This window comes from Xiphophorus maculatus, chromosome 13 (assembly GCF_002775205.1).
Source record: "Xiphophorus maculatus strain JP 163 A chromosome 13, X_maculatus-5.0-male, whole genome shotgun sequence".
Lineage (NCBI taxonomy): Eukaryota > Metazoa > Chordata > Actinopteri > Cyprinodontiformes > Poeciliidae > Xiphophorus > Xiphophorus maculatus.
In genome coordinates, this window is record NC_036455.1 from 21,649,324 (window position 1) to 21,676,659 (window position 27,336).

The 27,336-nt window shown below is 37.2% G+C and overlaps 3 protein-coding genes across 4 annotated transcripts; 1 reads left to right on the forward strand and 2 right to left on the reverse strand.

The window, feature by feature from the left end:
- The first annotated feature begins 3,989 nt into the window (after positions 1-3,989).
- On the forward strand, positions 3,990-6,792 carry bet1 (Bet1 golgi vesicular membrane trafficking protein). The gene is made up of 4 exons (XM_005802695.3): positions 3,990-4,162; positions 4,355-4,461; positions 4,554-4,610; positions 6,108-6,792. Exons 1-4 carry the CDS (start codon positions 4,144-4,146, stop codon positions 6,261-6,263), a joined length of 339 nt encoding a protein of 112 aa, XP_005802752.1. The 5' UTR covers positions 3,990-4,143; the 3' UTR covers positions 6,264-6,792.
- Positions 6,683-24,439, reverse strand: LOC102218965 (probable acyl-CoA dehydrogenase 6). 2 transcript variants are annotated; one of them, XM_005802694.2, is made up of 9 exons: positions 24,201-24,439; positions 19,369-19,489; positions 12,985-13,114; positions 11,593-11,699; positions 10,625-10,792; positions 10,222-10,395; positions 8,938-9,099; positions 7,542-7,692; positions 6,683-7,192 (listed from the first exon to the last, which is right to left on the reverse strand). In XM_005802694.2, the coding sequence occupies exons 1-9, from the start codon at positions 24,399-24,401 to the stop codon at positions 7,102-7,104; spliced, it is 1,305 nt and encodes a 434-aa protein (XP_005802751.1). In that variant the 5' UTR covers positions 24,402-24,439; the 3' UTR covers positions 6,683-7,101. The 2 variants fall into 2 exon arrangements, with proteins under 2 accessions (XP_005802751.1, XP_023200768.1); XM_023345000.1 differs by lacking the exons at positions 6,683-7,192; positions 7,542-7,692 and adding an exon at positions 8,340-8,834.
- A 606-nt stretch (positions 24,440-25,045) lies between these two features.
- Positions 25,046-25,949, reverse strand: LOC102218539 (guanine nucleotide-binding protein G(T) subunit gamma-T1-like). Its single transcript, XM_005802692.2, has 3 exons — positions 25,898-25,949; positions 25,659-25,757; positions 25,046-25,517 (listed from the first exon to the last, which is right to left on the reverse strand). Exons 2-3 carry the CDS (start codon positions 25,752-25,754, stop codon positions 25,392-25,394), a joined length of 222 nt encoding a protein of 73 aa, XP_005802749.1. The 5' UTR covers positions 25,755-25,757; positions 25,898-25,949; the 3' UTR covers positions 25,046-25,391.
- Positions 25,950-27,336: the final 1,387 nt, after the last annotated feature.

Sequence of the window (27,336 nt, forward strand, 5' to 3'; positions counted from 1 at the left end):
TCACATAAATTTGTGAACGCATACTTGCATTGTTTTTGTCATCTGCGCCTTTGTCAGTATAAAAATACCATTGAGCAGAGCCATGAATGCGGGTCAAGCACATATAGGAGCCACTGGGACTTTTCAAAACACCAAGCTTTCAAGAAATGCTCTGTGAATATGGAGGTGGAGCTGTATGGTAACAAAGTTGTCAGCATTGTTGCCTTGCAAAATTAAAGTCCTTGGTTTGAATTTTTTGCATGGAGTTTCCATGTTCTCCTCATGCAGGAGGAGAAAAAGTCCACAGACACGCATGTTAGGTTAATTAGTTTCTCTAAAATGCCTCTAGGTATAAATGTGATGTTGAACAGTCTAAAGCGTATCACGCCTGTCACTCAGTTATTGCTGGTGATAGACACCAGCAGAAATTTTCTATTTCAACTCAGGGACTTCTGAGAGCTTTTTCTTCCTATCAGGTCTGCAGCTTTGCATGTTTTATTCATACAAAGATTCAGCATTTAAAATGGTAAACTAATCTCTCTAATAAGGGTTATCTTATGAAAAGGTGGCAAAAGTTTGATTAAAAAAAAGTGTGTGATTCAATTACATTCAGACACAACACTACCAGTATTAATATATATAATATACATCTTACAGTTTTTCATTTTATAATAATTTGCTGTTGATTCCAACTCTGCGGAAACAAAACCAGAGATAGTAAGTTTCGCAGTCCACTAGTTTCATATTGAAGCAGTCTATTGTAGATCAGTAAGAAGAACAGAATGTAGTTTTTCCAGATGTATCTTGTTTTGATCTATTATTCAGATAATTATTTAATTTAAGTAGCTCTTATTTATGCCTTGTATTCTTTCCCCAACCTCTTCAAGTATCACAATAGTTTTAGTCACATTGCATTAAATTTCATCATGCACTTAATAAAAATTTTTAATTTTCATTTGATTCCTGCTTTACAAGCCAGACAGCGACTGAGGCTAAAGTGTCATCAGAGGCCCTTTTCGATTTTTTTATCCAGAGGAAGTAAAACTGCATCAATAGTAGTTTATCTCCTACTTGGCGTGTTTTTCCTTCTTTTAATTTGCCATCTGACTCATTCATTGCTGCAATCTCTGGAGGAATCGAGCTAATCAGGGTCGGTAAAAATGTTGTTAAGCATCAGCCTGGATTTAGCAGAGATTTAACAGAGCTGCTGTTTTCTGTTAATTGTGGTTCTGTCTCTACCAGTAGCACACAAACCTTATTGATCTCTTGCAGTGATGCACTTCTTATTGAGAAGATGCGGGAGTTTATTTAAAACCCTTTCATGCATGAATTATGATCCTTTGTGTCAGTATTTTTTTTTTCCAATTATTTTTATTTTCTTAAGGCATAAAAAAAGGTGGGAAAAAAAATGTTGTAAAAATGTTTTTATTACATTTTTTTTTTAGGTGATCAATTGTAATTTTCTCCAAATACAAAGTTATTATTTGAAAAATACATCAGTAGTATTGTTCTTTAGGGGTTATCCGATGTCACAATATTTTTTTTACCTGCAAGAGTCGTCTACAGTACAAGGAGGGACCGGGTCGGTTCTCATGCTTTTTTGTCTGTCGGCCATATTGGATTTAACAAAAATAATTTCTTGCATTTGCAGCTGATGGCCAGTAGTTGATAGTGTATTTTATGATGCATTAGTATTCACTTCAGTGGTCTGTGTGCATTTCTAACATAACAATCTACAAGAAGCACAAGAAAATTGCTTTCAGGTAGCTGTCCACTGTAGTGACCACTATGCATGAAAGGGTTAAACAAAATTATGTGAACTGTAGTTGGTACATAGCAAGTTCAACTGAGACACTTATCTCGGTGAACAGTGTATTCTATTTTTATTCAGCAAAGTAATAGGAGGTACTGATATTAGCCTAATTTGTTGGTGTGGATCTGCAGGGAATGTGTGAATGTAAAACCTAACAACACATATATTGTAAATGAACAGAAAGTTAGAGGCGATGGAGACTGTATGTGAAGGGTTCTGGGCTTGTGAAGGTATGGGCTGGTATGGCGATCATGGCCTCACCGACTAGTCTGGATTTGCATATATTTTGCACAGGGATAAATACCGAGTTTTAAACATCTGAGTGCCTTTCTCCAGTCTGAATGCCCTTTCGTTAAATAAAATCCCCTTGGATCCATAAAGCACACCAAGACGGCCGCGCACATTTCAGTCAACATCATCTGTACCTTCAACCCTCATGTCAAGGCTACATATACAGTAAAGCTTTTCAATCAGATATAAAGAGATGGGAAATGGGGCACTGAAATGTGATACAGTAGATAAGTTCTAAATGTGTATTTATTTAAGATATCAGTCTGTGATAAATTAACGCCGTAAAAGTCATTTTAATCTTTCAAATCAGATTAGAGGCCCTGTGCAGCATTGGCTTAAAGCTGGGTGACGGATCACGTATGAGGGGATAAAGGAAGCCAATCACGGCTAAAAAGCACCTACAGGATTTTGGGAAGTGTTGAGAAAATCTTTTCCATCCAATGCGGCACAGACGGATATATCAGTGTGCCCTGGAACTGAACCCAAAAAGAACATCCGTCTGCATTTTATGGTGATTACCTTTCAAAATGTTCAAAGGAAACAATCCGCCTGCATAGGAAAGGATCATATAGAAATCTTCTTCTCATAATCACATCATCTACTGCCAAAGGGAGATTAACCCTCAGATGTTTCCCACATTGGGATCGACGCTGTTAAAAATACATTTTATTTTCTGTTAATTTGCCTTTCGCCAAGCAATTTTTACAGCTTACCAGAGGATGCACACTACATTTATTATTTTAAAACCCCTTTACATACAAACACAACAAAGAGTACAATCAGTGTTGAATCAGAATAATATCAAAATGTAGGGATGACTAAACTACCGTAATGGGAAATCAAAATGTTCAGACTCCCATGTCATGGCACAAGTAGAATAAAAATAAAATAAAATGTCTGCAAAAGGAAAATATTATTGGCAAGTATCACACAAATTGGACAGCACAATGCATTGTTCACTGTTGCTGAGTAAGACGATTAACTCTTAATTCCTATTTTAAAAATGTTGGGAGTTCAGAATACATATGAAAGAAAGTCAATAAAGATGGATGATGATGACTTTTTGTTTTAAGAAGATAGTTTGTCTTTGTGGTATTGACACCTTGTCATTCAGACAACTACTCTGATTTGTATGAAATTTGAAATGAATATTATGGATTTTGGAGCAGAATAACAAAGACATATTTATGTTTAGTTATTTTTTATGTTTCTTAATGATCTCTTTGAGGTATTCACAGTTTTTGCACTGAAATTAAATTACATACAGGTGCACTCACTAAACAAATAACGTCTGAGGGAACTTAGTTATTTTATGTAGTAGTATCAGAGAAAAGGGATCAGGTTTCGCCAAATGCTTCAAGAACTGTTCATCTTTTTCCTCCACTTCACAGTTATGCATCTACATACACGTTGTGTTGATCTGTCACAAAGAGTTCAGATATAATGCAATGGCAACGCAACAAAAACTGAAATAGCTGAAGGGGTGTGAAGATTTTTGGAAGGCACTGTAACGTGTTCCCACAGAGCAGTAGATATACCTGGATTTGAAACAAGAATCACCACACTCTGGTGCTCTTAACTTGTTTTTTTTTTCTTTTTGGAAATTCAAGAAACCAGCAAAAGTCCACTTTCCTTCCACATAAGCACTTTGGATTGTCATGTCTGAACGACCTCTACACTCTACAATGTAATGCTTTACACTCACTTTTCACACACAAACACAAAGATTAAGAGTATTTGTGAACTTAGACTTTTTTGGTAAACAATACAGCAGGCTATTATTATTATTATTATTATTATTATTATTATTATTATTATTATTATTATTATTGCGTAGGCGTAGTAACCACAGCATTTCATGTTTCTGCGAAAAGCTCATTTTCTTTGTAAAATTCGCCCTCGTCGGCCACCGTATGATGTCGTGGCGTTTATTACGGAGGCAAGTCGGCATCATAACTATCAGGCTACGGTTTAGTTTCGCTTCCAACCATATTTAGCCTCCACCATTTTCATCCACACCTCAAATTGATTTCGGAAATTATTCATTTCAGTGGGTCGAGATGAGGCGCGCCGGACTGGGTAGGAAAAAAACAACAATTATACCTGACAGTTTATGAGTTCACGCTTAGCATGTTTGCTAATTAGCTAACGTGTTTACCATCTGAGAGAATCCTACTGTCGTGAACTCTTGTTTTAGGTTTTTGTTTTTCACCTAACGGGAGCACAGGGCTAATGGTAAACCTTATTGATGGCATTTATTTTTCCCTGCAGGTGAAGGAAGCTCTGGACAGTATGTAGCCAGCGGCTACAGTGTGCATGAGGAGGAAAATGAGCATCTTCAGGAGGGTCTGAGGAACAAAGTCAAAGCCCTGGCGAGTGTAAGTGTGTATGGACACAAATCAGAACCTAAAATGATTAGTAGAATTACTATTTAATTGTTCACATGTTGCCAATATTACCGTCTTAACAGCTGTCAATTGAAATCGGAAACGAAGTGAAGAACCAGAATAAAATGTTGGACGAAATGGTGAGTTTCACTTTGTCATTTTGTTTACGCTTCCTCTACATATAAAAGCCAGCAAGTATTTTCTCCCGTTTCCAAGTTAAAATGGTAAAAAAAAAAAAAAAAAAAAAACACCTTCTCTTCCTGTATTTTAATTTTAGAGCACAGTAAACTGGGTTTAGCTTCAGACTGGCATCTGGGAGTTGACCAGGCTTTTTTTTTTTTTTTGCAGGTTTTTGCTTATTCAATATTCAATTTCTGAAAAAGCTGAAGGGATGTGAAGACTACAAAACCTTGATCCATCCCTCCTATTGAAATAGCAGCTCTATTTCAAAACATCCATTTCTTGCAAATGTATTGGAAACAGTGGGACATGTGCAACTCGAATTCCGATTAAATAAACAGTAGACTCCCAAAAGGAGCCAATTTGGCTTTAATATCATAGTACAGATATGATACTATATCTGTAGTATCATATGTTTTATATCTGTGTTTTTTACAGATATAAAACCTTTGAATGATATTTTGCTTTAGGAGACTTTAATACTGCTGACTTTAGACCTCACAGCTGCTTTTGATGTTATTCACTGTATTTTAATCTCAAGCAGTGCAACATGACGTGCACAGTGTATTTTGAATACATTGCCCTAACAATATCATTAAGTAAAATGTTATTTTATAATGCAATACTTGTCAGGAGTACATACTTCACATGCTGAAGCAATAGTCAGCATGTTGGATGGAGATAAGGTGTGAAAATGTCAGTGCTGGTGTCATAATCACAATATGCTAATAACATATTGCCACTGCATGTTTTGTACCAGAACAATTTAGGTCTTTACCTTTAGAAAAGTTCATCTCTTTACCTCTCAGCAAACATACACTTTTGTGGAGTTCACCAAGGCTCCACTCTTGGGCCAATTTTGTTCTCTGATTTTGTGGACTACATTGTAAGAAAATATACAATCTTCTGTCATAGCTGCATAGCTATGAAAGCAGTCATACAGTCTTATCTTATAGACAAGACCCAGATGTATTTGCAATGAAGTGGAATCATTCACTTTAAAAACAGTTTCACTTATGTAACCATTAAGACTTGAGGTCTTTAAATGTTCCCAGTTTCAGGTAGGAAAAATGCATGTAATTATATTTGGACCCAGTAATAATTTCAACAAACCTCATACATTGAATCTCTGTTGAGAAAAAGACCATTATACTAAAAATCAAGACTTGAGTCTGACTTTTAATTCTGAATAAATTTAAACTAAGCTTTTGTCAAAGATGGAACAATATGTTTCAAAGATTTCAAAAGGTTGGTCCGTACGTTGTATGCCAGCTTTATTGTAACCGTTTTGTTCACTGCCTCTCTGTTTGTTACTGCATTGATTTAAAATGTTACTACTTTTATGGTGTTGTGTATTAAAATTTGATATCCCTATAAGGTAAAAATTGTAGTAAATGTCTGTTTCTGTTGCGCTTTCGTTTGATTCCAACTTTTAACTCCTTTGTTCCCCTCTGCAGGACTCGGACTTTGACTCAACGGGCGGGTTGCTCGGCGCCACCATCGGTCGAGTCAAGCAGCTGTCCAGAGGCAGCCAGACCAAACTGCTGTGCTACATGCTGCTCTTCTGCCTCTTTGTCTTCTTTGTTCTCTACTGGTTTATCAAGTTGAGATGATAAGAGCTTCCGCTTGGACTTGGACCTTTGGTTCCACATTGTTTAGTTCCTGTCTGATGCATTTCTAAACTAGACCGACCCAATGGTGATAATGCAGAGGCGAGGAGTAAAAATACACGATTCGATGATATGTGCTCAGTGTCTGAGCCGCGAAAGAACGCGATTCTAACTGGAGAAAGTACAAACCGGTTCATTTATGTGAAAAAGACTTAATGATAAATGAGCTGAAATATTTTGTACTCCTCAAGCCATGCTAGTATTCGTCTATGACTCAGAACTGCCTACTCTACAGTGAGATATTAGGATTTAACAGGTAATGACACTGTTATGAACAAAAATGCAATTAGGGGAAAGATGATTTCATAGCAAACAGCACATGTTAGAAGTAATTTCTGATTGTAAAGAACACCTCGAAGACGCAATTTGAAAGAGTTTATGTTAAAGAATCAGGAGATTTATGAGAGCAATATCTTTGCTTCAGAATACATGTAAAAATGTTACTGTAAATAAACACATTTTATGTTCTGAACATTTCCGTGTGTTCCATCATCACATAATGGTTGTCATGGCGATCTGCATGAATTTATCAATGTGTAAAAATGCAAGTTTTATATATGTTTATTAGCTTTTTTTCTACAAAAATAAGGCAAATCTTTACAATTAGTTAAAATTACAAGGGAAAACTTGAGCGCTTAAGTGTCTGATGAGAACGAGCAGACAAAAGTAAGTCTCCACTGCTAAAATTGTAAATATGTCAGAATTGCACTTCAGTGTTTGATGATTTAGCAACACATTCAGGACGGATGCGAAGTCGGTCCGAGAGAAACCGTCGATGAGATCACTTCCTGGGCAGCGTGTCCATGTATTTGCAAATGATTCCCAGCATGACCTCATCAGCTCCTGCACCAATCGACATCAACCTGGAATCCCTGCACAAAATAAGATCTAAATAAGCATAAAACATTTTTTTTTTTGGCAATTATTTACGTTTCTAGGAATGCCAGTTTTTGCATCCCTGAAAGTTAGGATGCTATAAAATTTCTAATCATTACAAATCATTAAGCCTTAAGCCTGGTGATGGCAAGCATCATTAAAACCCTAGCACACATCTTTAGCAGTGAATGCACACAGCGGATTAAATTAATACTCGTCGCTTCGCCACAGTAGAACTTGCAGATGTCTCGTTCGGGTTCCATCTGCTCAGTTTATTAAGATGTATCTAAACAGGTAAAGTAAACAGAGAACCGAAGGAGAAATAAGCACAGATGTGTTGCTAACCTGTAAAATCTGCTGACTGGCACATCACTGGTGAAGCCCATCCCGCCCCAGTACTGCAGACAGCTGTCGCTCAGTTCTCTCGCAAGGCGGCCGCCCTTTAACTTGGCCATAGAAGCCAGCTTGGTCACATCATTACCTTTAATGTACATTGCTGAAAAAGATATTTTTTAAAAAAGTTTTTAAATCAAAGACAAATGTGTGGAAGAGTATAAAATTGAAGGAGATGTTAAACAAATATGCTTCAGAGTCAACAGTGATTGGCTCTGACTCTTGATTTTTTTTCCCCTCATTCAAGCTTTTTTTCCTGAGCGACAGACTGATGCCTTTATCATAGGAAAAGGCTGTGAGTGAGCTGCGTTCTTTCCTCTTTCACTATTTGGTTGGTTGGGTGTATAATTATGCAACTTGTGCCAAACAGGTGCAGAGGCTTTGACTCACGGAGAGCAGATTGTAAACTGGTACCACTGTGATACATTCATTCTAAGCTTCAGACCACTGGTAGACAAAGACAGTGGCTTAGTCCTGACAGGTGTCTGAGCCACAGAGGTAAATATGTGACAGGTGCCACATATTCATAAAAATACTGCAAGAATTCTGAGGAAAGAGCGCCATACTGCTGGTGTGTCCTGATTCTGAGCGTACTGGGTGTAGATATGGACAAATGGCCGATTCTGTCTTTGATGTAATAAAAAAAACGAAACCAGGCTAACAGCTCTTTTCCTGGACAAAAGAAAACATTTCTGAAATGAGTCCATGTCTGACAGCAGTTCACGTACCGTAATGGACTTGCTCTTCTTCTTTTTTTCAACAAAAGATCAAGAAATGAAAATTGTTTTTGTGTTCTTCTAATAAAACATCGATTTTCTTCAGAGTAGGTAAGATATTGAAATAAGACCAGTTTGACGAATTAAATGTTATGAATTATTTCTGTGCCATCATTTCAAACTAACATCAACCTGTGATGAACCTGTGGCACACCTGCATCATCTTTGACGATGTGGCCGATGAGCGTACACTGTTAGTGACTACTTTTTAATAAGCTGGAGACACAACCACACCTCCTTGATGAAACACCTCTGCTTAAGATGCTTCTGTGCGTCAGACCTCCTCTTCCTCATCTAAACCTACCATCTGTCGCATTCTTCATGTTTGGACTGATTAGCACTGACCGTATATGAAAAGAAGGAGAGAGAAAGAGAGGAGAGGACAAGGTGACTGGTTGTTTTTCTTCCCGGATTCAGTTTTACTGCAGAACATGTCAGCATTTTCTTTTCTTTACTGCCTGAACCAGGCCTAAGAGAGAATAGAGGTGTTAGGATGTAACTCACACCCTCGAGCGAACAATGACCTTTTCTTTTTTTTTCTTCTTTTCCCCGGCTTCATAAAGTGACTGTACCTGTAGCGCGGTACAGGAGGGAGCGGAGCAACTCGACTTCCGTCTGAAGCTCGGCCAGCCTGAAGTGAACTGCCTGGTGATAGAGGACGGGCTGCTGGAAGACCTTCCTCTGCCGTGTGTAATTGATGGTTTCCTGAATGACGCTGTCCATCGTGGTGACAACTGGAGAAAATTGAGAGAAAAAAAGAAAGGTGATGTCGAATTGTTTTTGGTTTCCTCATCGTTGAGTGTCACATTCATTTCAGGCTTTTCATTACTTATTGAACTCTCCCTTTTTCACGGTGAAATGATTATGCAACTAGCAACTCCTGGGACTTTTAAAGCAAGCACTTGGAGCACAAGGTTTAATTTTCCATACATTTCCACTATTTTCTGGTTAAATGTACCTTAGCAACTCACAGAGAACCAATATAATGTTGTTTTGATACAATTTTCAAGTAATATATTGATAATGACACAATAATGCAAATACACCGGCTCAAAAATCAATAAGCTTACATTTTTTTAAAGAAAATTTCACACTGCAACTGGAAGATATTCTAAATATCCAAAATAAAACACAACTAAAGTAAAAAAGGGAAACACATATACAACTGAGACCATAAATAAAATGGATTATTAAGTCTAAAAACAAAATCGCCATTGAAAAAATAATCATCGGAATGAAAATGATCAAGTTCATTTTATTTATTCTTTGAAGAATTGATTGTTTATTGCGACAGGCTTAAATATTAGTGAGTTTTTGTAGAAAATGGAGCATTTTGTAGGTTAGAAAATGTTTTAATTAAAATCTAACTTACATGATTCAAGTTTTTAACACTTAGATTGTATCTTTTGTTTTAAGTGCGCCCTAAAAAGAAAATGGTTGAAACTAAATATTACAACCCAAATATATGAAGACGTTGATGATGGGGAAATTGAAAGTTTTCTGCTGATATACTGATTTGCAGCACTGCGAGTTGAGCAAGTTGTCAGACAGACGGCTGTGCAACCATCCTTTTCACTAAAGGCATTCTGGTTTGCTTCATTTCGAAAAAGCTTCTTAAAAATCCTGCCAGGAAAACACTGAGTCAGACTTCTTTCACAAAATCAAACTATTTTAAGAATGATTAGGAGCTTAAACTGCGTGACCCGAACTCCCTTTTTTTTGAAACCCTAATTAAAACCCCCCCCAAAAAAATAAAGAAGACGATGGAATGAAGGGGAAAAACAAGAGAAACAGAAAGCTAGGGAAAGATGAAATGTTTTGATTGGCTTTTACTCGGGAAAGAACGCTTCACTCACTATTGGCCACGGCCCAGAGCCTTTCTTCCTGGAACTGAAGCATCTGATAAGTGAAGCCCATGCCTTCCTGGCCGATGACGTTCTTGCAGGGTACGTGGACATCATCGAAGAAAACTTCGGCTGTGTCCGATGACCACATGCCGATTTTATTAATCTTCCGGGCAACGTGTACTCCTTTTGGGGGAGAACACAAGAAATACAGGAAATTCATATGTGCTCAAAACAAATATTATGAAATAATTATTGCCAGTTAAGAAAACAACGGCGAAAAATGAACCAAATTTAAAGTTTAAGGTTTGGTTCTTAACGTATATCATCATCAAACTACATTAATCACCTATACAAGGTTTTTAGTGTTGCAAAATTTATAAAATGAATATGAATATGACATCTTTGACTCTACCTGGCAGGTTCATGGGTAAACAGATGAGAGATTTGTTCTTGTGTGGGGGTCCATCGCTGGTGTTGGCGAGGAGACACATCCAGTCAGCCTGTGTACCACTGGTTGTCCACATCTTTCCTCCATTTATCACATATTCATCCCCTTTTCTCACTGCCTTCGTCTTAATACCTGCATTAAAAGAGCAGCTGAGTGTGGATAAAGGGTCAAAGAAATCGAAATTTGGGAATTCTGCTTAGTCTAAGGAGAGGTGAGGACAGTGTGAACAATAACCCTAACTAAACCAAAGAAGGAATTAAAGATGATGAATTCTAAAGATATCTTGATTCGATCCTAAATATCTGCTCATAGTAAAAATACTTTTTAGGAGCACTGAAAGAGGGACTGTACTGGCAGCTGCAGTTTACGGCCTGTGTGTCGTGTGACTTGCTCTGCATGTTGTGCTCCCTAAACAGGTGTGTGGAGGTAAACAGGTCAAACAGTGAACAGGAGAACAACCTTTCTGTCAATTTTGTCTACCCATAGTGACACTGGAACTGCACTGAAATACGTTACAAGCTGAATTATCAAGGAGTCATATCAAAACAGAGAGTAAACATGCTAACATTAGCCTAGCACTTAAGCTAACTGCCTCACATGAAGGGAATCAACAGCAGGGGCAAGACTTGATTTAAACACTGTAAAAGGTAAATAAAATACCTTTTATTTATTTTAAAGGTTCTCAAGACCCCACACCTGCTGATTAGTAACACCAACTTACTTTGCGAACCACTGGACTATATATTACTGATATGTATGTTATTAATTTTACAACACTTTAAAGCTATTTAATATTTCAAGAATATATATAACATTGATTTAGTTGAAGTATTACACTAGGAATCTGTGTTGCCAAATGCTTATTTTTAGCCATTACTCGAAATGGTGTTTTCGAACATGTTCTGATCATTTTCATTCCTTTGAATACGTACTTGAGACGTCGGAGCCAGCTCCAACCTCACTCACACCAAGACAGGCCACTTTGTCCCCCATAATGGAGGGAAGCAGGAACTCCTTCTTCAGCTCGTCTGAACCAAACCTGTGCAGTCACAAACAAATACAGAGACGCATAAGAAACCTACACAACCTGGTAGAGTTGCATGAGTATATTACATTGAATGATGACCAGACAAGTGGTAAAAAAAAACAACTGTCAAACTGTGTTGTGTAAATGTGGTAAGACACATCCACAAATACAAGACTGCCAACATAGTTTGAAACAATTACTTTTCCAGGGGGACAGAAAGGAGGTCTCCTGAGGAACCGCTGCCCCCGATTGAGCAGCTCTCTTCATATATAAACCTTGTTTCAGGCGTAGGTTTCTTCTATGTCTTAATTAAGCTCCTGAGACTCTAATTGTATGTTCCCCCAAATTCTGTTTTGTGTCAACAGCAGCTGCTTCTCAGCAGGGACACTTCACATAACAAAGTCTAACTGGTTGGCAGATAGATGCCGCATCCAGCTCGTCTCAGACACAACACTATGGTCAGTGATGGGTAAAACAGGAAACATTTCAGCAGGAAATCCCCTGCAACCTGGCTATTTGCATAGATGTGAATATTTCCACAAAACAAACACACACGACAAAAGATCTATGATCTATGATCTTTTGTCATGGAAGCAAATCCAGAACCCAGGGAACCCAGTGGAACTTCCCCTGACCATGATGTTCCACCGATCCCCAAAATGTACTTCAGACAAAACTGTTAGTGTGTAACGAGAAGAGGACATATGTCACCTCAGAAGGATGAGTCATTGTTCAAATTACAATGAAAATTTTACTACACTGCAATCGGCTGTCTATGCCTCTTTATACAAATAAAAATACAGCTCTGGAAAAAACTTAAGAGGCCGCTTAAAATGATCAGCTTCTCTAATTTTACTTTTTATAGGTATATGGTTGAGTAAAATGAACATTGTTCTTTTATTCTATGAACTACTGACAACATGTCTCTGAAATTCCAAGCAAAGATTTTGTATTTATTTGCAAAAAATGGGAAATGGTCAAAATAAAAAAAAATAAAAAAGATGCAGAGCTTTCAGACCTCAAATGATGCAAAGAAAACAAGTTCATATTCATTAACTTCGGGAGAGTTCAGAAATCAACACTTCGTGGAAAAACCACGATGTTTTCAATGGGGTTCAGTGCAGTGGGCTCTTAAATTTTTCCAGAGCTGGATAAACCTTCTGAAACACAACTTATTGAAAAAAACATTTTGTGAAAGGTTGGGAGCAAAAAAGCAAGAACAGTTTTTGGGACACATTTGACTGATTGCAATGTCATTTCAAAATAATAATTTCAACAGATATTATTAGAGGATTACCTGGCCAGAGCTGGAGTAGCCATGTCACTTTGCACGCCAATGGCCATGGGAATGCCTCCGCAGCGAATGCTGCCGAGCTCCTCTGCTACGGCAACACTATAGCTGAAGTCCAATCCCAAGCCTCCGTATTCTGCACAAGAGAAGAAAACAAACAAACTGAGTATTTCTGGCTTATCATAATATGCATTATTGCTGCTTTTTTTCTTTATTTATGAAAACTGAACAGGTGTAGAACCTTACCATTAAGAAAAACAAATCAGAAAGAGCTGCCTGCTTTGGAATAATATCCCAATCATCTTTTTCAAACACTTCAAAGTTGAAATCACATTCCCGACTTTAATCTTTGCTGTGTTTTCTGTGATAAAACCATCACACACAAAACACACTCAGGTCTCTGTACATAATCATTGTGAAGTGAGCTGTTACGGCAGTAACATGCACTCAGATTAATAACAGGATGCTATCCTTAATTGTGTTCTCTGTAATTACGTGTAAAAAGCAACACACTGTAGATAAGGGTCACTGTAATTTTTCTCTCATTCCATCTCTTCTACTTGGTATACGAAACCTGATTTGATCCATTAGACGATATATTTGCAGCAAAATCCAAACTCACCCCCTCAAAATCTGGTGTCTACTTCTTCTGTTTTGACAGTGGAGAGATATTTACCAAGACCTCAGGTCCTTAATGGAGTTGAGCATTGCTTTTTAAACCCAAATTTTCTCATTTTAAACCCATCTCTTTACTTTTTCCTTTGTTTGCCCTTCATCATCTGCTGCCACACTTACTTTGAAATGAAGTTATTGGTCTGGAGGATATTGATGAAGCAGTCCAAACAGCAGAAGGTGTTGCCTAAAAAGTTCAGTTTCCATGGTAACGAAATGTTGCGCTGGCCAAGAGGTGTTGGTAGTTTGCTTTACTTTACGTTTTAAACACTCACCACAACATCAGTCCTTCTTAAACTAGAAAATAGCCTCAAATTTCATTATGGATTTCTCTTAATCTGGTGCAGTAAATCTTCTGAAAATCCATATTTAAAACTAAAAAACTAAATATATGAAGATAAACACGTGTTCAAAGAGAGATAAGAAGGTTTACTTTATTAATATTGGAGGAGGATAAAACAATTGTCAAGAGAACTGTGATTTAATGATCGCAAGGTTGAGATTACAGCAAGTGTCTTCACGGGTCTTCCTAAAAAAAATTTTTTAAATCAATTGGACAACTGCAACTGATCCAGAATACTGCTGCTCACATTCTCGGTAAATCCAATAAGATAGAGAGCATCACCCCATTTTTAATGTCCTTCCACTGACTCTCTGTAGCTCAAAGAACAGACTTTAAAATAGTTCTGTTAGTTTATAAATCACTGAACTGCTTCACACCAAAATACATTAAAGATCTGCTGTTGTTGAAACAACCTTTCAGACCTCTCAGGTCTTCTGGTTCTGGTCTGCTCTGCATCCCCAGAGCCAGAACCAAACGTGGAGAAGCAGCATTCACTTGCTCCACTAATCTGGAACAAACTTCCAGAAAACTGCAAAACAGCTGAAACACCGAGAGCCTTTAAATCATGGCTAAAACCCCAGCTGTGTAGAGTTGCCATAATAACTTTGATCAATAATACATTTGATGTGCGGCTCAAGAAGGAGAAAGGAGAGAAACTTTGGGAAAAATGGGATCATTTTATTGCCAAAGGTGTGTAACAGATAATGTTTGTGACTCCACATCACTCGGACAGACACCTGGGAGTTTTCCTTGTTGCTTACCTTTTGTGACTTTAAACAGTGAAATGTCTGTAACATTGTAATGTCCATCAGTGTGAATACATGCCACCTGCCCTAGCCCTCATGTTCGATTGTATGTAATTGTATGTTTAAAAATAAAGTAAAATAAAATACATTTGATGTATATTTGCTGAATGATGGCAATTGATCAAATGTAATGTTTACTGCTGTTTCTTTCTCTTTTTTACTGTACTGTATTTATAATAGAAAGCACTCTCAACTGCTTTTGTTGCTGAAATGTGTTATACAAATAAACCACCTTGGACCTAACAGAACACTCTGATAAGCTGCCAATACGATTGGGATTGTCACTTTTTCTGTTTGGCCTACTTTTCCACTGATGGCTCCATGAGAGCGCTGCATAAATGCACCGCTGAGATGAAGCAGCCTATTTGATAATGGGCAGGTTTTATCTCTCTAGCAGCCTTTGAGTTTGAGCAGCGCCGACTGTCTGCAGCGAAGACGATAGATGACTTTTTAAATATTTCGCTGTCAATTTCATCAGTGGAAAAAGTCTCTAAAAATAAAATCACTTCAGCTTTCAGTCTGAGTAGATATAAAACTCAAACATGTTTTTGTTCCCAGCTGAACACAGAAATTTCACTTTCCGTAGAAAGTGAAAATAATGATTTTGTGCCTGGTCAAGCAAATGAGAGCCGACCATTACTCATTCTGGACAGATAACCTTCATGTGGTTGGAAGTTACAAGGTTTCACTTAGTTTTTTACTGACTACATATAAACGACAAAAGCAAGGGCTTATCGAATATAATTTAAAGGAAACTCACTACTCTGATTACCTGTCAGACTGGTAATAAGAAAAAGAGAAAGAGCAATCCTGTGGACCACTAAAGAGAGAGAATAAAAGCAATAGAGCCAAACAACTGGAGACACAAAGAAGTGGAGATAAAGTGAGATAAGTAAACAGGGGAGAGCTGGGTGTAGCCAAAACTAAGAGGAAACAGTTGCAGCTGCGCGGTGATAGGTCTCTGAGCACTGGAAGCCCTGCAGCGGCTGATGTGAGCAAAGGTGGCACTAGGTTTACCCTGCTTTAAACAAAACAGCAGGCTGTCTGGTTCAGCCAGCGAGCAAAAGCAAAACAAACAGAGCTCTGTTGCACATGTCGACCCAAAACACATATGTCTCTCTGGAAAAGCAGCTGTTCCTCACCATAGGTTTATATAGGGTGGTGCTCCATATAAGATAGAAGGAAGTCAATCGTACTGATAAGGACAATATATAAAGGTGTTTTTTTTATTTATTTTAGCTGGTAATGATCAGACATTAGAAACATGAGTATATATAGCTAATTGAACTGTCATATTTTGAAAGTTAAATATACAGTACAGACCAAAAGTTTATATATTTTTTTTATTTTTATTTTTGTTAACCTTGAATAAAAATATAAAAGATTTTTGCACACATTTAGATGCGAGTCCACAAATTGCACATGTAGAGATCGGAATTTTTGTAGATTATTTTGATTTTTGCAAAACTCAAATCTCAATTAGAGGTTCTTCATTTAAACATTTGCACTTTAAAAAACTCAAAGTGAAAATGTGGAAGCTGCCAGGGCGTATCTGTCAAATAGAGGATATGGCCATTTCCATACAATAATCTGCAGATTTCCTCGTTCTCAAAGCAGAGGAAAACAGGCAGAGAGCCGAGGGTCATCTTTGGCTTCTCCCTCAACGTGGGGAGCGTAAGAAAAACTTCCTGTCCTGTGTGTTTTGACCAGTAGTGTTGAGTGGAAAGCTAGGTACAAGCTTCATCACTGAGGCACACTGGAAGGCTCCCAACATTATAAACAGATGCCAAAAAAGATAAGATTATGAAAACATGATTGAGCAAATAAGCCACATTTTTTAAAATCTTTTTTCCCCCAATTTGTTCCATCTTTTTAAAGTGTCCATCACCTACTGTGAGGTTTCGCAAGTGGGTGAGTAAGATCTCTCCGTCTCATTTGAGGAGTTCTTTATAATTTCAACTTTGTACATAATGATTTGCAAATTCAATACTCTGTGAAGCTCAAACATTTAAAGAAATCACAGAAGTATGAGCTTGGCATGTAATTTGATTGGTCCACAGCACTGCATTGTTCCAAAAACAGATTAACCTTTTAAAGTAAGACTTGTTACCAGAATTATATTCTCAATGGTGGTGATATTTTATGGGAGAAAACCATAAAATAACACCAAATAGTACTTGTACAATAACTTTTGTCCATTATATATGTTTTTTCTAATCTTTTTCCTAATCAAGAAGATATGTACTGTTCTCCATGATTTGTTTGTTTCTGCTTATTGAACTAGTTTCAATAGAAAATTGTGGGTTGTTTTTGGTGGCCAATGGGACCAACTGTAAGAAGCAGAGGCGGGTTAATAAATCAGTCTACAGACAGATTAGGGCTGATATTTGTTTTTTTCTGTACTATTGTTATATCCGCCTTTGGCCTTACCTGAGTAGATCCAGCTGACAACCAATGAGGAACATCTATTGGTGTGAAGGTAGACACCATTAGGGAAGAGCCATTATATGCTCTTTTAATATGTCATGACATTAATAGAACAATAAAAAACTTTCTGGGCTCAATAGGATCAATCTGAGTGAGTTAATGTAAAAGTCTTTTGACTAGTTTGTAAAAGTCCAGTTCATTTACCATTTATTGAACAAACTTGCTTTTGAACAGAGTAAGTCATGCGCTTTTGTGATTCTACTCCATGAATCACTTCTCTATTACACCAGTTCATAAATCCCTACTCCCACTCAATTAATCCGCCTTTCAAAATCAATTAATTCAGTGTAGCATTCCATAAATGTGCTTGATTGGTCATCAGCATTGCACTGAGCAGCAATAATAAACACCATGTTACTCAAACTGTAGGCTTCTTTTAATAGCTATATTCCAATCTTCATCCTGAGGAACTATGAAACTTTACTGAGTAAAAATTGTCTAAAAACAACAAAAATTTCAATGTTCTGTTTTAAAGGATTATCCTGAACTTAATTTTTACACTAACATATTGACAGTGATATGGTACATCTCTCCTATAGTCTACCACTGGGCAGATCCTCCTTTCTAATCTTCTCAACTAATGCCTAATGCTCCTGCGCTCAGCACATTTTAATTCCTTCGTCCTCCCTCCTCTCCGACCTACAGACTCTCCATGCTATCTTCTCTTCAGAACTCACTATCCAACACTGTCCGTGAGATACTTTGTTCTTTTCTGCATCAAAGGCCGTGATTTATGCTGCCATCTTCTCCCAGACATAAGGATAAGAAAAAGGTGAAAGTTATTATGAGACATCAGTCTGTTACGGCAGGAACAAAAAAAAACAAAAAACACTGAAACAAGTCTGCTTATAGTTAGCCACACATTCAGAAGTTTTGATTCATCTAAATCATAAGCAGTGGTCTTTTACTGTCCTAATCCCATTCTCTCCTCCATCTAAGACATAACCACACTGCATACACAAGTGGAAATGGTTTATAAAGCATGCAGAAGCAGGTGTTTTAAATTGTGACAGAGACATTTAGATAAAAACTGAATCCAGGGGTGCCACATTGGCGCAGGGGCAAAGCCCGACCCACGTATTAAGGCTTTAGTCCTCGTGGCGGTGGTCAGAGGTTCAATTCCCGGCCTGGCGACATTTGCCGCATGTCTTCCCCCTCTCTCATCACCCTTTTTCCTGTCAAACTACTTTCAAATAAAGGCCACTAGAGCCAACAAACCTTTTTTTTAAAAACTGAATCCAACTCTTCTGAATCGAGGACCTGCATGTAAATTATAATCTTTGACTGATGGGTTTTCCGATCTGTCTTTCTGGGCTCAAGATGTTATCATTCAAAGCAACGTCTGAGCTTTGACCAGGATTTTCCAGGCTTCCGACATGTTACGGATTTATCAAGGGAGGTTTTGAAACAGAGTCACAAACAGAATCTGTACAGAGCATTTATCATGTCGACTGAGGCATAGATGATTAATCTGGTTTCTGGTTTGTAGAGCTCTCCAAATTAAATTCACAGGGATACAAATGGACTGAGTTCTGTGCCAAAGATTCCTTTTACATACTTGACATGAATTAGATGGGATTTTTTTTTTACTAATCAAACATTCTTTTTTTTAATAAAGGTTCAGCATCCTGTCTAGCTCTGCGAAATATGTTCAAGAATGGCAGTTATCCTAAAAAAAAATGGTTGTCTTCAACAGCTACGATGTTGAGTGCTCCAGGTCCCAACCCAGCATTAAAAGCTTGTACTTAGACCTTTTAATGATATTAAAACCCATATTTATCAAACAACTGCAATTTCCATTCACATTCCAAAAAAAATAAAAATAAAAATTTTGTAAATAGGTTTTATCATGCTCCATGATAAGAAAAATTCCTATTATTTTGGTGGTTTTGAAATCCTGATTATTGGTCTTCATTACTTAACGTCTCCTGTTTCTAACTTCTTGATCTAGAGCTGTTTTCCTTTGACACTTCAATAAAAAAATATCCTACACTCATAAAGACATTTTTGATATATTAGCATCAAAACAAGTATTTATTTTAGAACTCTAAAGACTCAGTGTTACTACTACTGCCAACTTACCAACTGGTTTGTTCACTCCAAGAAAGCCTGCATTTCCCAGTATCTTGAAGACTTTGTGGGCTGGAAAAGTCCCTTCTGCTTCCCACTGATCCACATAAGGGTTAATCTCCTGGTCGATGAGCTGCAGCACAAATAACAATCCAGAAGAATAATCTTGGACATGTGTTTCACTCTGTGTTACATTAAGCATTAAGTCTGAACAGTTTTTCCAAGTAACTAGAGTGCTATTTGTACGTAATTTGCAGGATCTTTCTGCATAAAAATGTTTTATGTCATCCATGTAGCTAAAAGTGATTGACACTCCACAGAAAATACCACAAGAAAAACACGCATCGTTATTTTTAATCAAGCTTTCTGTGTGGCATATTTCTGTTCTCAAGCTTGCCTTTTAACACTAACAGAGACAAGTTGCTGCATATCAGCAAAAGCTGCCTGCAGAAATGGTTCTGTGGGAGTCTTCAACCATAAATAAGTACTGGGAAAATGGGGATGTCATGGCATTTGAAAATGGCGACGTTGAAGGCTAATATCTGTACTTTAGAGCTGATTGTGTCTGAGGCCAATCATTTTCTTGACGTTCAGCAGATCTGAATTCACCCAGTTACAGTAAAAAACATTTTAATGTGTTTTTCACAGAATTGTTATATATAGAAGGGGCAATTGTAATCTTAATAATTCAGCTTTGTACGCACAGTTAAGAATTTATATTGAAAATTATATTAGTCAAATTCCATCTGCATGAACAGTGAATCTGCTGAAACCAGAAAGCATAAGTTGCAGCTTCTAGAAAAATAAAGAAGCAACTAAAAGCATCAAGGAGCAACTATCCTTTTAGCCCTACAAGCTGACGAGTATTTTATTTTAACAAATAAAATGCTGACGAGTATTTTATTTTAACAAATAAAAAATGTTAAAAAACATTTGATGTGATACATATTTTTTTAACATTTTATTCTAGCAAAAATAAAGGTTCAAGTTAATCTGGATGGGTAATAAATAATTATTTGAAAATAAAGAACACTATAGGTAATGACATTGGTATGTAGAAACTGGCTTGAATACCAGTATTATGTTATATTAATATTTTCCAAAATTATGGCTTCAAAACAGGAAAAATATTTGTTTGTACCATAATTAAATGCTACAGACGTGTAAGAATAACAAGAGTATTTCATAAGGAAAAATATTTTTATAAATCGCCTTACACCACACATTGTGGATCAACTAGCTGAAAGAAGGTTCCTAAACTTTCTCTGGCTAAAAAGAAATATAAATTAGGCTGTTTGGAAATATTTACAGCTGCAAAAAATGCAGATAGTTACAGTATGGAACCCAAAGGAGGAACACCCATCACAATTATAAAGATAGAACTGTTTCTGGCAAAGCAGGGGACTGTAGGCTTGGTACTTGAGCGGATGACAAAAAAAAAAAAATCATTTACAAAAAAGAGAAACATAAAAATTTCTTTTTGTTAAAGAAATAACTTATAAAAATCAAACTAATTCTTTACCCTGTAAGCTAGCTAACCCACTAGAATCCGAAATGGTAAAAAATAAACCAAATAACTTTATTTCCATGTTTTAATAAATCCTTATCAACACCTCCAGACAGCAGTCAGCATTTTTGTCAAAACTGCAAAATGTGCCTACAGTCATTTATTACTGCCAAAACATACAGATGCCAAACCAGCAAATCACAGTTAGACCACAAGAAAAGAACAAATTGTGAGGGAATATTAAAACAAAAAACAAAAAGAAAAACACAGGTAACCCCCTCGTTTAACTTGCACTCCATGTTCAAAGTTCAGATCCTGAGGAGGGAAAGGGAGGAACGGCTAGCTGCTGGAAATCCAAACAGAAAGGTCATCAGGGAGTAATCCTAGATGTCCTTTCCTAATGTCCTCAAAAAAGTCATTTTGCTCATTTCGTGCTACATAGCTGGGAGATTTCACATGAGTGAGCTGTCTCTTAGTAATATGTGGTCATCAACGTGGCATTGCGAAGCATTTCAGCATGCTGTTTGGAAAGTCGATGCTTTTCACTGGACAAAATATTCTGGATATGACGAAATTAGGCAGGATTTTCCCATTAAAAAATATTTTTACAGTACGGCTGGACATTTAGGGATTTTGGAGGATATGTGTAAGATATCCTAATTAGCATAGCAAGAACATACTTGTCACAAAATAATTTAGAAGTAATCTGAAACACTTATTTTATGGGGTTTTTTAAAAACACGTTCATTTTTATCTTAAATATATTTATATACCACATATATTAATATTGTCAAATATGTTTTAACCAATTATTATGTTATTATTAGTTACTAAGAATGGATTGGTATGCAATGATGACTGTCACAAAATTCTACGATGAGACCTAAATGCTTTCATTGAAAACAAAACCAATAAATATACTTTCTTCTGTTAAAAAATGTGCAATTTTTATATCATTTTGGTTTCAAACCCTTGAAAACAAAGTAGTTTCCAAGGGCTTAATGAGCAGGATATATATTTTTATATACATATTCTTTGTACTTAGCCTACCGCCGGCTGTTTTACAGTGTAGGTTAGCTTTAAAACTCTGCTGCCCTAATTAGAGTGATAAATGGTGAACTTATTGATAAGCTGCAGGAAATTTTTAGCTGCATCCAAGCAAAGCAACACATGACTAAGTGCTTCCGAATAATGTCAGGGGAATTTGTTGTTCATCTTTCATCACAGCAGCTGCTTTGTTAAGAATCCCAGCTCTGCCCAGTTCCTGGACATGTTCAGGGCTATGAAAGCTCATGGTTTAATGTTTATGTCAGATTTCCTGGCACTCTGACTGTAACCTTCAGCATTGACCGGGGATTTCCTACATCAATAATCGTAAGTAATTTATAAACGCACTACTCTATAGTAACTTTTTTAAATAAAGCATTCTTACTCAAAGTCCCCTTCCTGCATTGCCATCATATTGTTCTGGATTTCTTTTTTCCCATTTACATACTTCCCAGTATTCCCCAGTGCTAGACTATTTTCAGCCTTCTGAAATTCTTCAATAAAAGAAAGAGGAAGAATGAACCTTTATTGTCTGACTAATAAAGCTTTAGTCAGACAAAAAAACTTCCCTTGACTTTATGCCAGATTTCTGCTTCCTTCCCCCTGGGTCTCCTGTTGCTATTATTGAAGTCCATTTCCATTTTTTGTCTGGTAAAATAAATCTAAAAAGACTCACGTTGATTACTAGTTGTCGACCTATTTCTTTAGAAAAATAATTAGCAATAATAATGTGTCAGAAAGTATAGGCGCATCTTGAACAATTATAAAAGTCACAAAAGGCTGATTCAATATGCAGAATTAAATTACACTGAACTGCGTGTGGCTCTATTCCTGTTTGGATTCCTAATAAATATAAAAAATCATGACTAACTGTTGAACTAAAATAAACTTATTAAACTGAGCTCCTATTAGTGGATAAAATGTATAGCTGGAAAGCCCAATTTGCAGACAATATGATCAGATTAAAGAAATTCACTTTATTTTATGACATCCATTGTTGACATGAAACCTTTTATCAAAGACATCCCGTCCTTATCTGAAAAGGTTGGATACGGAAAAACACCAAAACATCATCCGACTGGGCCTCAAACCTTTACTTTATAAAAACAAAAGTCTCTTTGCATCCAAACTACTTAGCTTGCCTTTTAAATTGTAATTAAAATGTCAATTCAAGTTAGCATATAAGGCAAATAGCCAAGTGTAGGAGTAACCACACAGATGTGCCAAATATAAATAAATATTCTGTTTGTGGTATCATATTTGACGCCCTCAACATTCAGACCTCAACCATTCCCATGATTGCCTGCATGTTTCATGTCATGTTCTGGAAATATAAAGACATAAGATTAAACATGCAGGAGTTAGAGGACAGGTAGATATATATTGTATAAGACAGCAGCAGCAGCGTAGCTGAAACCAAGACGAGGGTCATGAGAAGCGGCTGTCAGACTGTAACTGTAATGAAGACTGAAGCTGGTTCAGTTGTGGATAAACAATCACTCCAGGGTGTCGGGTTAGAACAGCTGATATATATGTTCAGTTATATATGTTGAGTTAGTGAAAGAAGAGAATGTCCAAGTCCAGAATTGAGCTTTACTTGTTTTTAATTAGCTCTGGAGGTTCAGCCATACATATAAGGGCACGTGTGTGTGTGTGTGTGTGTGTGTGTGTGTGTGTGCGCGCGCGCGTGTGTGTGTGTGTGTGTGTGTGTGTGGTTTCCTATAAAGATAAACAAATACAAATTATGAGAATTTGTCTGTAAACCCTTTCACAAATAAACTTAATGTGTTAATGTCTGACTATGAGAATGTAAATAATAACTATACATAAATAGTAATAATAAACCCTGCAAATAATAGTGTCACACGATAAAACATACAAGAGAAATAATTAACAGTCTTTTGTACAGTAACCGTGTTTGTTGAACTGTGCAGCCTCCGTGTTGCTCCTTCCTCAACTCAGAAATACGCACACGTACTTGTTAAACTACCTTCAGACAGCAATGAGAAAATATTTAGCCGAGGGAGTTTTGTATCTCTGCAGTGAAGGACAGTGAGGCTGCAAATATGAACACAATCAAGCAATGGAGGAATCAAAACAAGCTAACTTTGACCTCTCACCTAGTTTTTGGCTTTAGTTTTATTTGCTTTTAACGCTTTTTGTGTTGAACAAGTTGATTAAACACTTAACGGTCACATCCAAAGTAGTCACGCTATTATGTCAGCGTTGACTTGCTACCTGCCCTTTAGGTTAACTGTGATAAAATGAGGATGTTAGCAAACCTGCGTACCTTCCTGAGGGCCTCCTTCAACGCAAAGTGCTCTTGTGTGTAGATTAAATGGTCATCCGCGATCTCTGCGGGCTTGGGCGATACAGACTGAGAGGACACATGCTTGGAAAGCAAGCGAGCACCTGAAAAAGAGGCGAATTTGTACAAATTGCGGCTGCAGAACAGCATCTTTACGCGCAGAGCTCCTTCACGTAGCGCCATCACTGTTGACGTTCAGCAATTTGCGCATGCGCACACTGGTTTGTGTGTACAAAACTGTTAGTGGGAAACGGTGAGAGTTCAGTGAACAAAAAAGTACTTGTAATCTATCTTTGTGCCGAGATTCATAACTTAAGGAAATATTCCTTCATATTTATTCATATATATATTCTATATTCGATATATACGTAGAAAACAGATTTTTTTTAAAAATAGTTTATCTATCTATCTATCTATCTATCTATCTATCTATCTATCTATCTATCTATCTATCTATCTATCTATCTATCTATCTATCTATCTATCTATCTATCTATCTATCTATCTATCTATCTATCTATCTATCTATCTATCTATCTATCTATCTATCTATCTAATAAATCACAGAATACTGTAATTTATGTGTCCTTAGATTTGAACTTAAAAAAAATTATGCACTACAGAAAAAAATACAAGTTAGTTATGTTTTTACTGTCCAGGAATAATACCATCATTAGCTAAACAATGACATATACATTTCTTGTAATGTATATTTGCACAAAGTTAATGTATGTAATGTCCACGATGCTGATAGCGTTATGACAAATCTGTTACACATCTCCTACTGTTGAACTTGAAAAACCCCAAAGGTAATCACAGAGACAGACTGAGTTATCAACATGCACGTTTAATGACAGTTGCTTCAGTGCATGAAACAACACACAGACCCATTTACTCAGACTATATACATCACATGAGAGGGAAGCATTGTTGTTGGAACTCGTGCAGAACAAAATCTCTTATTTATTGCATCTGTTCAAAGGGTGAAATTGTAAGGCTACAAATCTGCCCCCAAAAAATGGTGAATTCATTTACAGGGTAGCTCGTGCAGTTGTATAACTCCTGTCTTTACTGTGTCCTTCTAGTCTTCTCAGTCTGCAAATCCACTTTACGAGGGGAGGGAGAATGTCCTTGGGTACTAATCTGAGATAGGAAAAGCTCCTCAGGTCCATTTCAGCAGATGACACAGCCACCTTTCTCCTTGAAGGGGTTCTTCTCCTCTGAAATGCCTTTGACGAGGGTGTCCTCCTCCACTCCAGCCTGAATGTACTCCTTGATTTCCTCACAGCATTTAGATGTCTAAAATAATCAGACAGGTACGTGGAAATGTGAGTTTAGGAAATTTTTCCTAGTAAATCAATTGCAAACTTGTTTGTTTAGATTAAAATCATCATCATGCAGAAATTATAAGTAGAAATGATAGGGGTAAGAAAAACCTACCAACCACCTCTCAAGCTTTACTTCAATTTTGAGTTGGTTTACTTCCATTACAGCCTTATCCTTGTCCGTCAGGTCCTCCACATTTATGACTGGCATTCTCTGTAAAAAAAAAAAAAAAAAAAAAAGGTCAGCCAACGTGATGCTCACTCAACATGACAAACACGAGATCTTGGCTTGAGGATTCTCAGTAACATTTCAACTATAGCACAAGTCTACCTGTAGAAAAAGAGGGTACTCACCAATGCTCACAGGAAGCGGTCCTTCACCACCAAAATCCTACTGAACAATCCCTCTCCTCTCCCTCAATCTGGGTTATAAAGTAATCCGCACCGACATTTCTAATCTGCTAATCTGATTAAAACAAGGGCCCACTGAATGATCATGTCCGTTATTCTGGAACAGCATCAAAGAAGGAGAGGATTCCTCACAGGTGTTTGTTTGACCAGTCTTGACTTGGAAGCATTTTAATCTGTAAACTGTTTATTACAGACTGAATCAAAATTTGAGCTTGTTTGACCAAAGGTTCCTCAGAGTCAGATATATGGGGTAGTGGGTGGTGTTTATGTATTAGGTCATTTTGATAAGACGGCTAATCTGTATTTAGCCTTTACCTGTCAAGGTGGAGACGCATCACTGGTCTAAACATGACGGCATGGCACTTTTTCATGTCACATCTATCAACAGCTAGAGTATATCAAGAAATTTGTGTCAAATTAATGGTATAAGTAAGGCCAGAAAAAATAGGTTAGTCATTTATCCATTCTCTTCCACTTGTTCAATACGGGGTCATAGGTGTTACATCTCATTATTCTCCAGCTCATTCTGGTGTTCTCAAGGTGTTTCCAGGTTCAGGAGGGATTTTCTGAGTCTGTCCCCAAGTTGTTCTCCTAATGGAACATGCCAATACAAAACTCAGACAGCAAATGCCAAGAAGACATCCTGATCAGATGCCGAAACCACCACATCTGACTTGGTTTGAGTGGAGGACCTGTTCTTCAGATGGTAAAGCTACTCATTTTATCTCTAAGGTTCAGTTCAACCATGCCATGGAGAAGGTTTGCTTCAGTCATTTGTATCTGGGATCTGGTATTGATCCATATCTCATGACCACAGATAAGACTTTGATTGTAGACGTACTGGGAAATTATATCTTCTCGTTTATTCTATCTTTTTTCTTTACTATTCCAGACCAAATATGAGGCCCAAATATATCCGACAGGGGATTTCAACCATGCCCTTGAGGCAAAATGCCTCAAGGGCATGGTTGAAATCCTTCTTCAGTTTCACAAGACATATGTGAACCAGAAAACCAGACCCCCATGATCCCAAAGGCAACTCTGCAAGGGTGAAGTTCTGGTCAACAGTTGGATGGCCTTGAAAAAAAAGAGCCACTCTTGTTTTCCTGTTACATCAACAGTTTGTCGCCTTTCCAGCATCCTAAAATGTACTTTTCCAGGGAAGTGTTGGGACCACATCCCTGTGTTGTCACTTTATGGGTGTTGACCTATAGTCCTCTCCGAGATATTACACAGATCCATCATCAACCATGACTTTCTCATAAGGTGTGGCTTCTTCAGCATTCTTGGTCAATCTCATCCAATTAATGCAATCTTCTTCTAGGAAAGTTATCAGCAACTTTATTGATCTCTCATGGTGATGACCTCACCTTCCCCTTAGT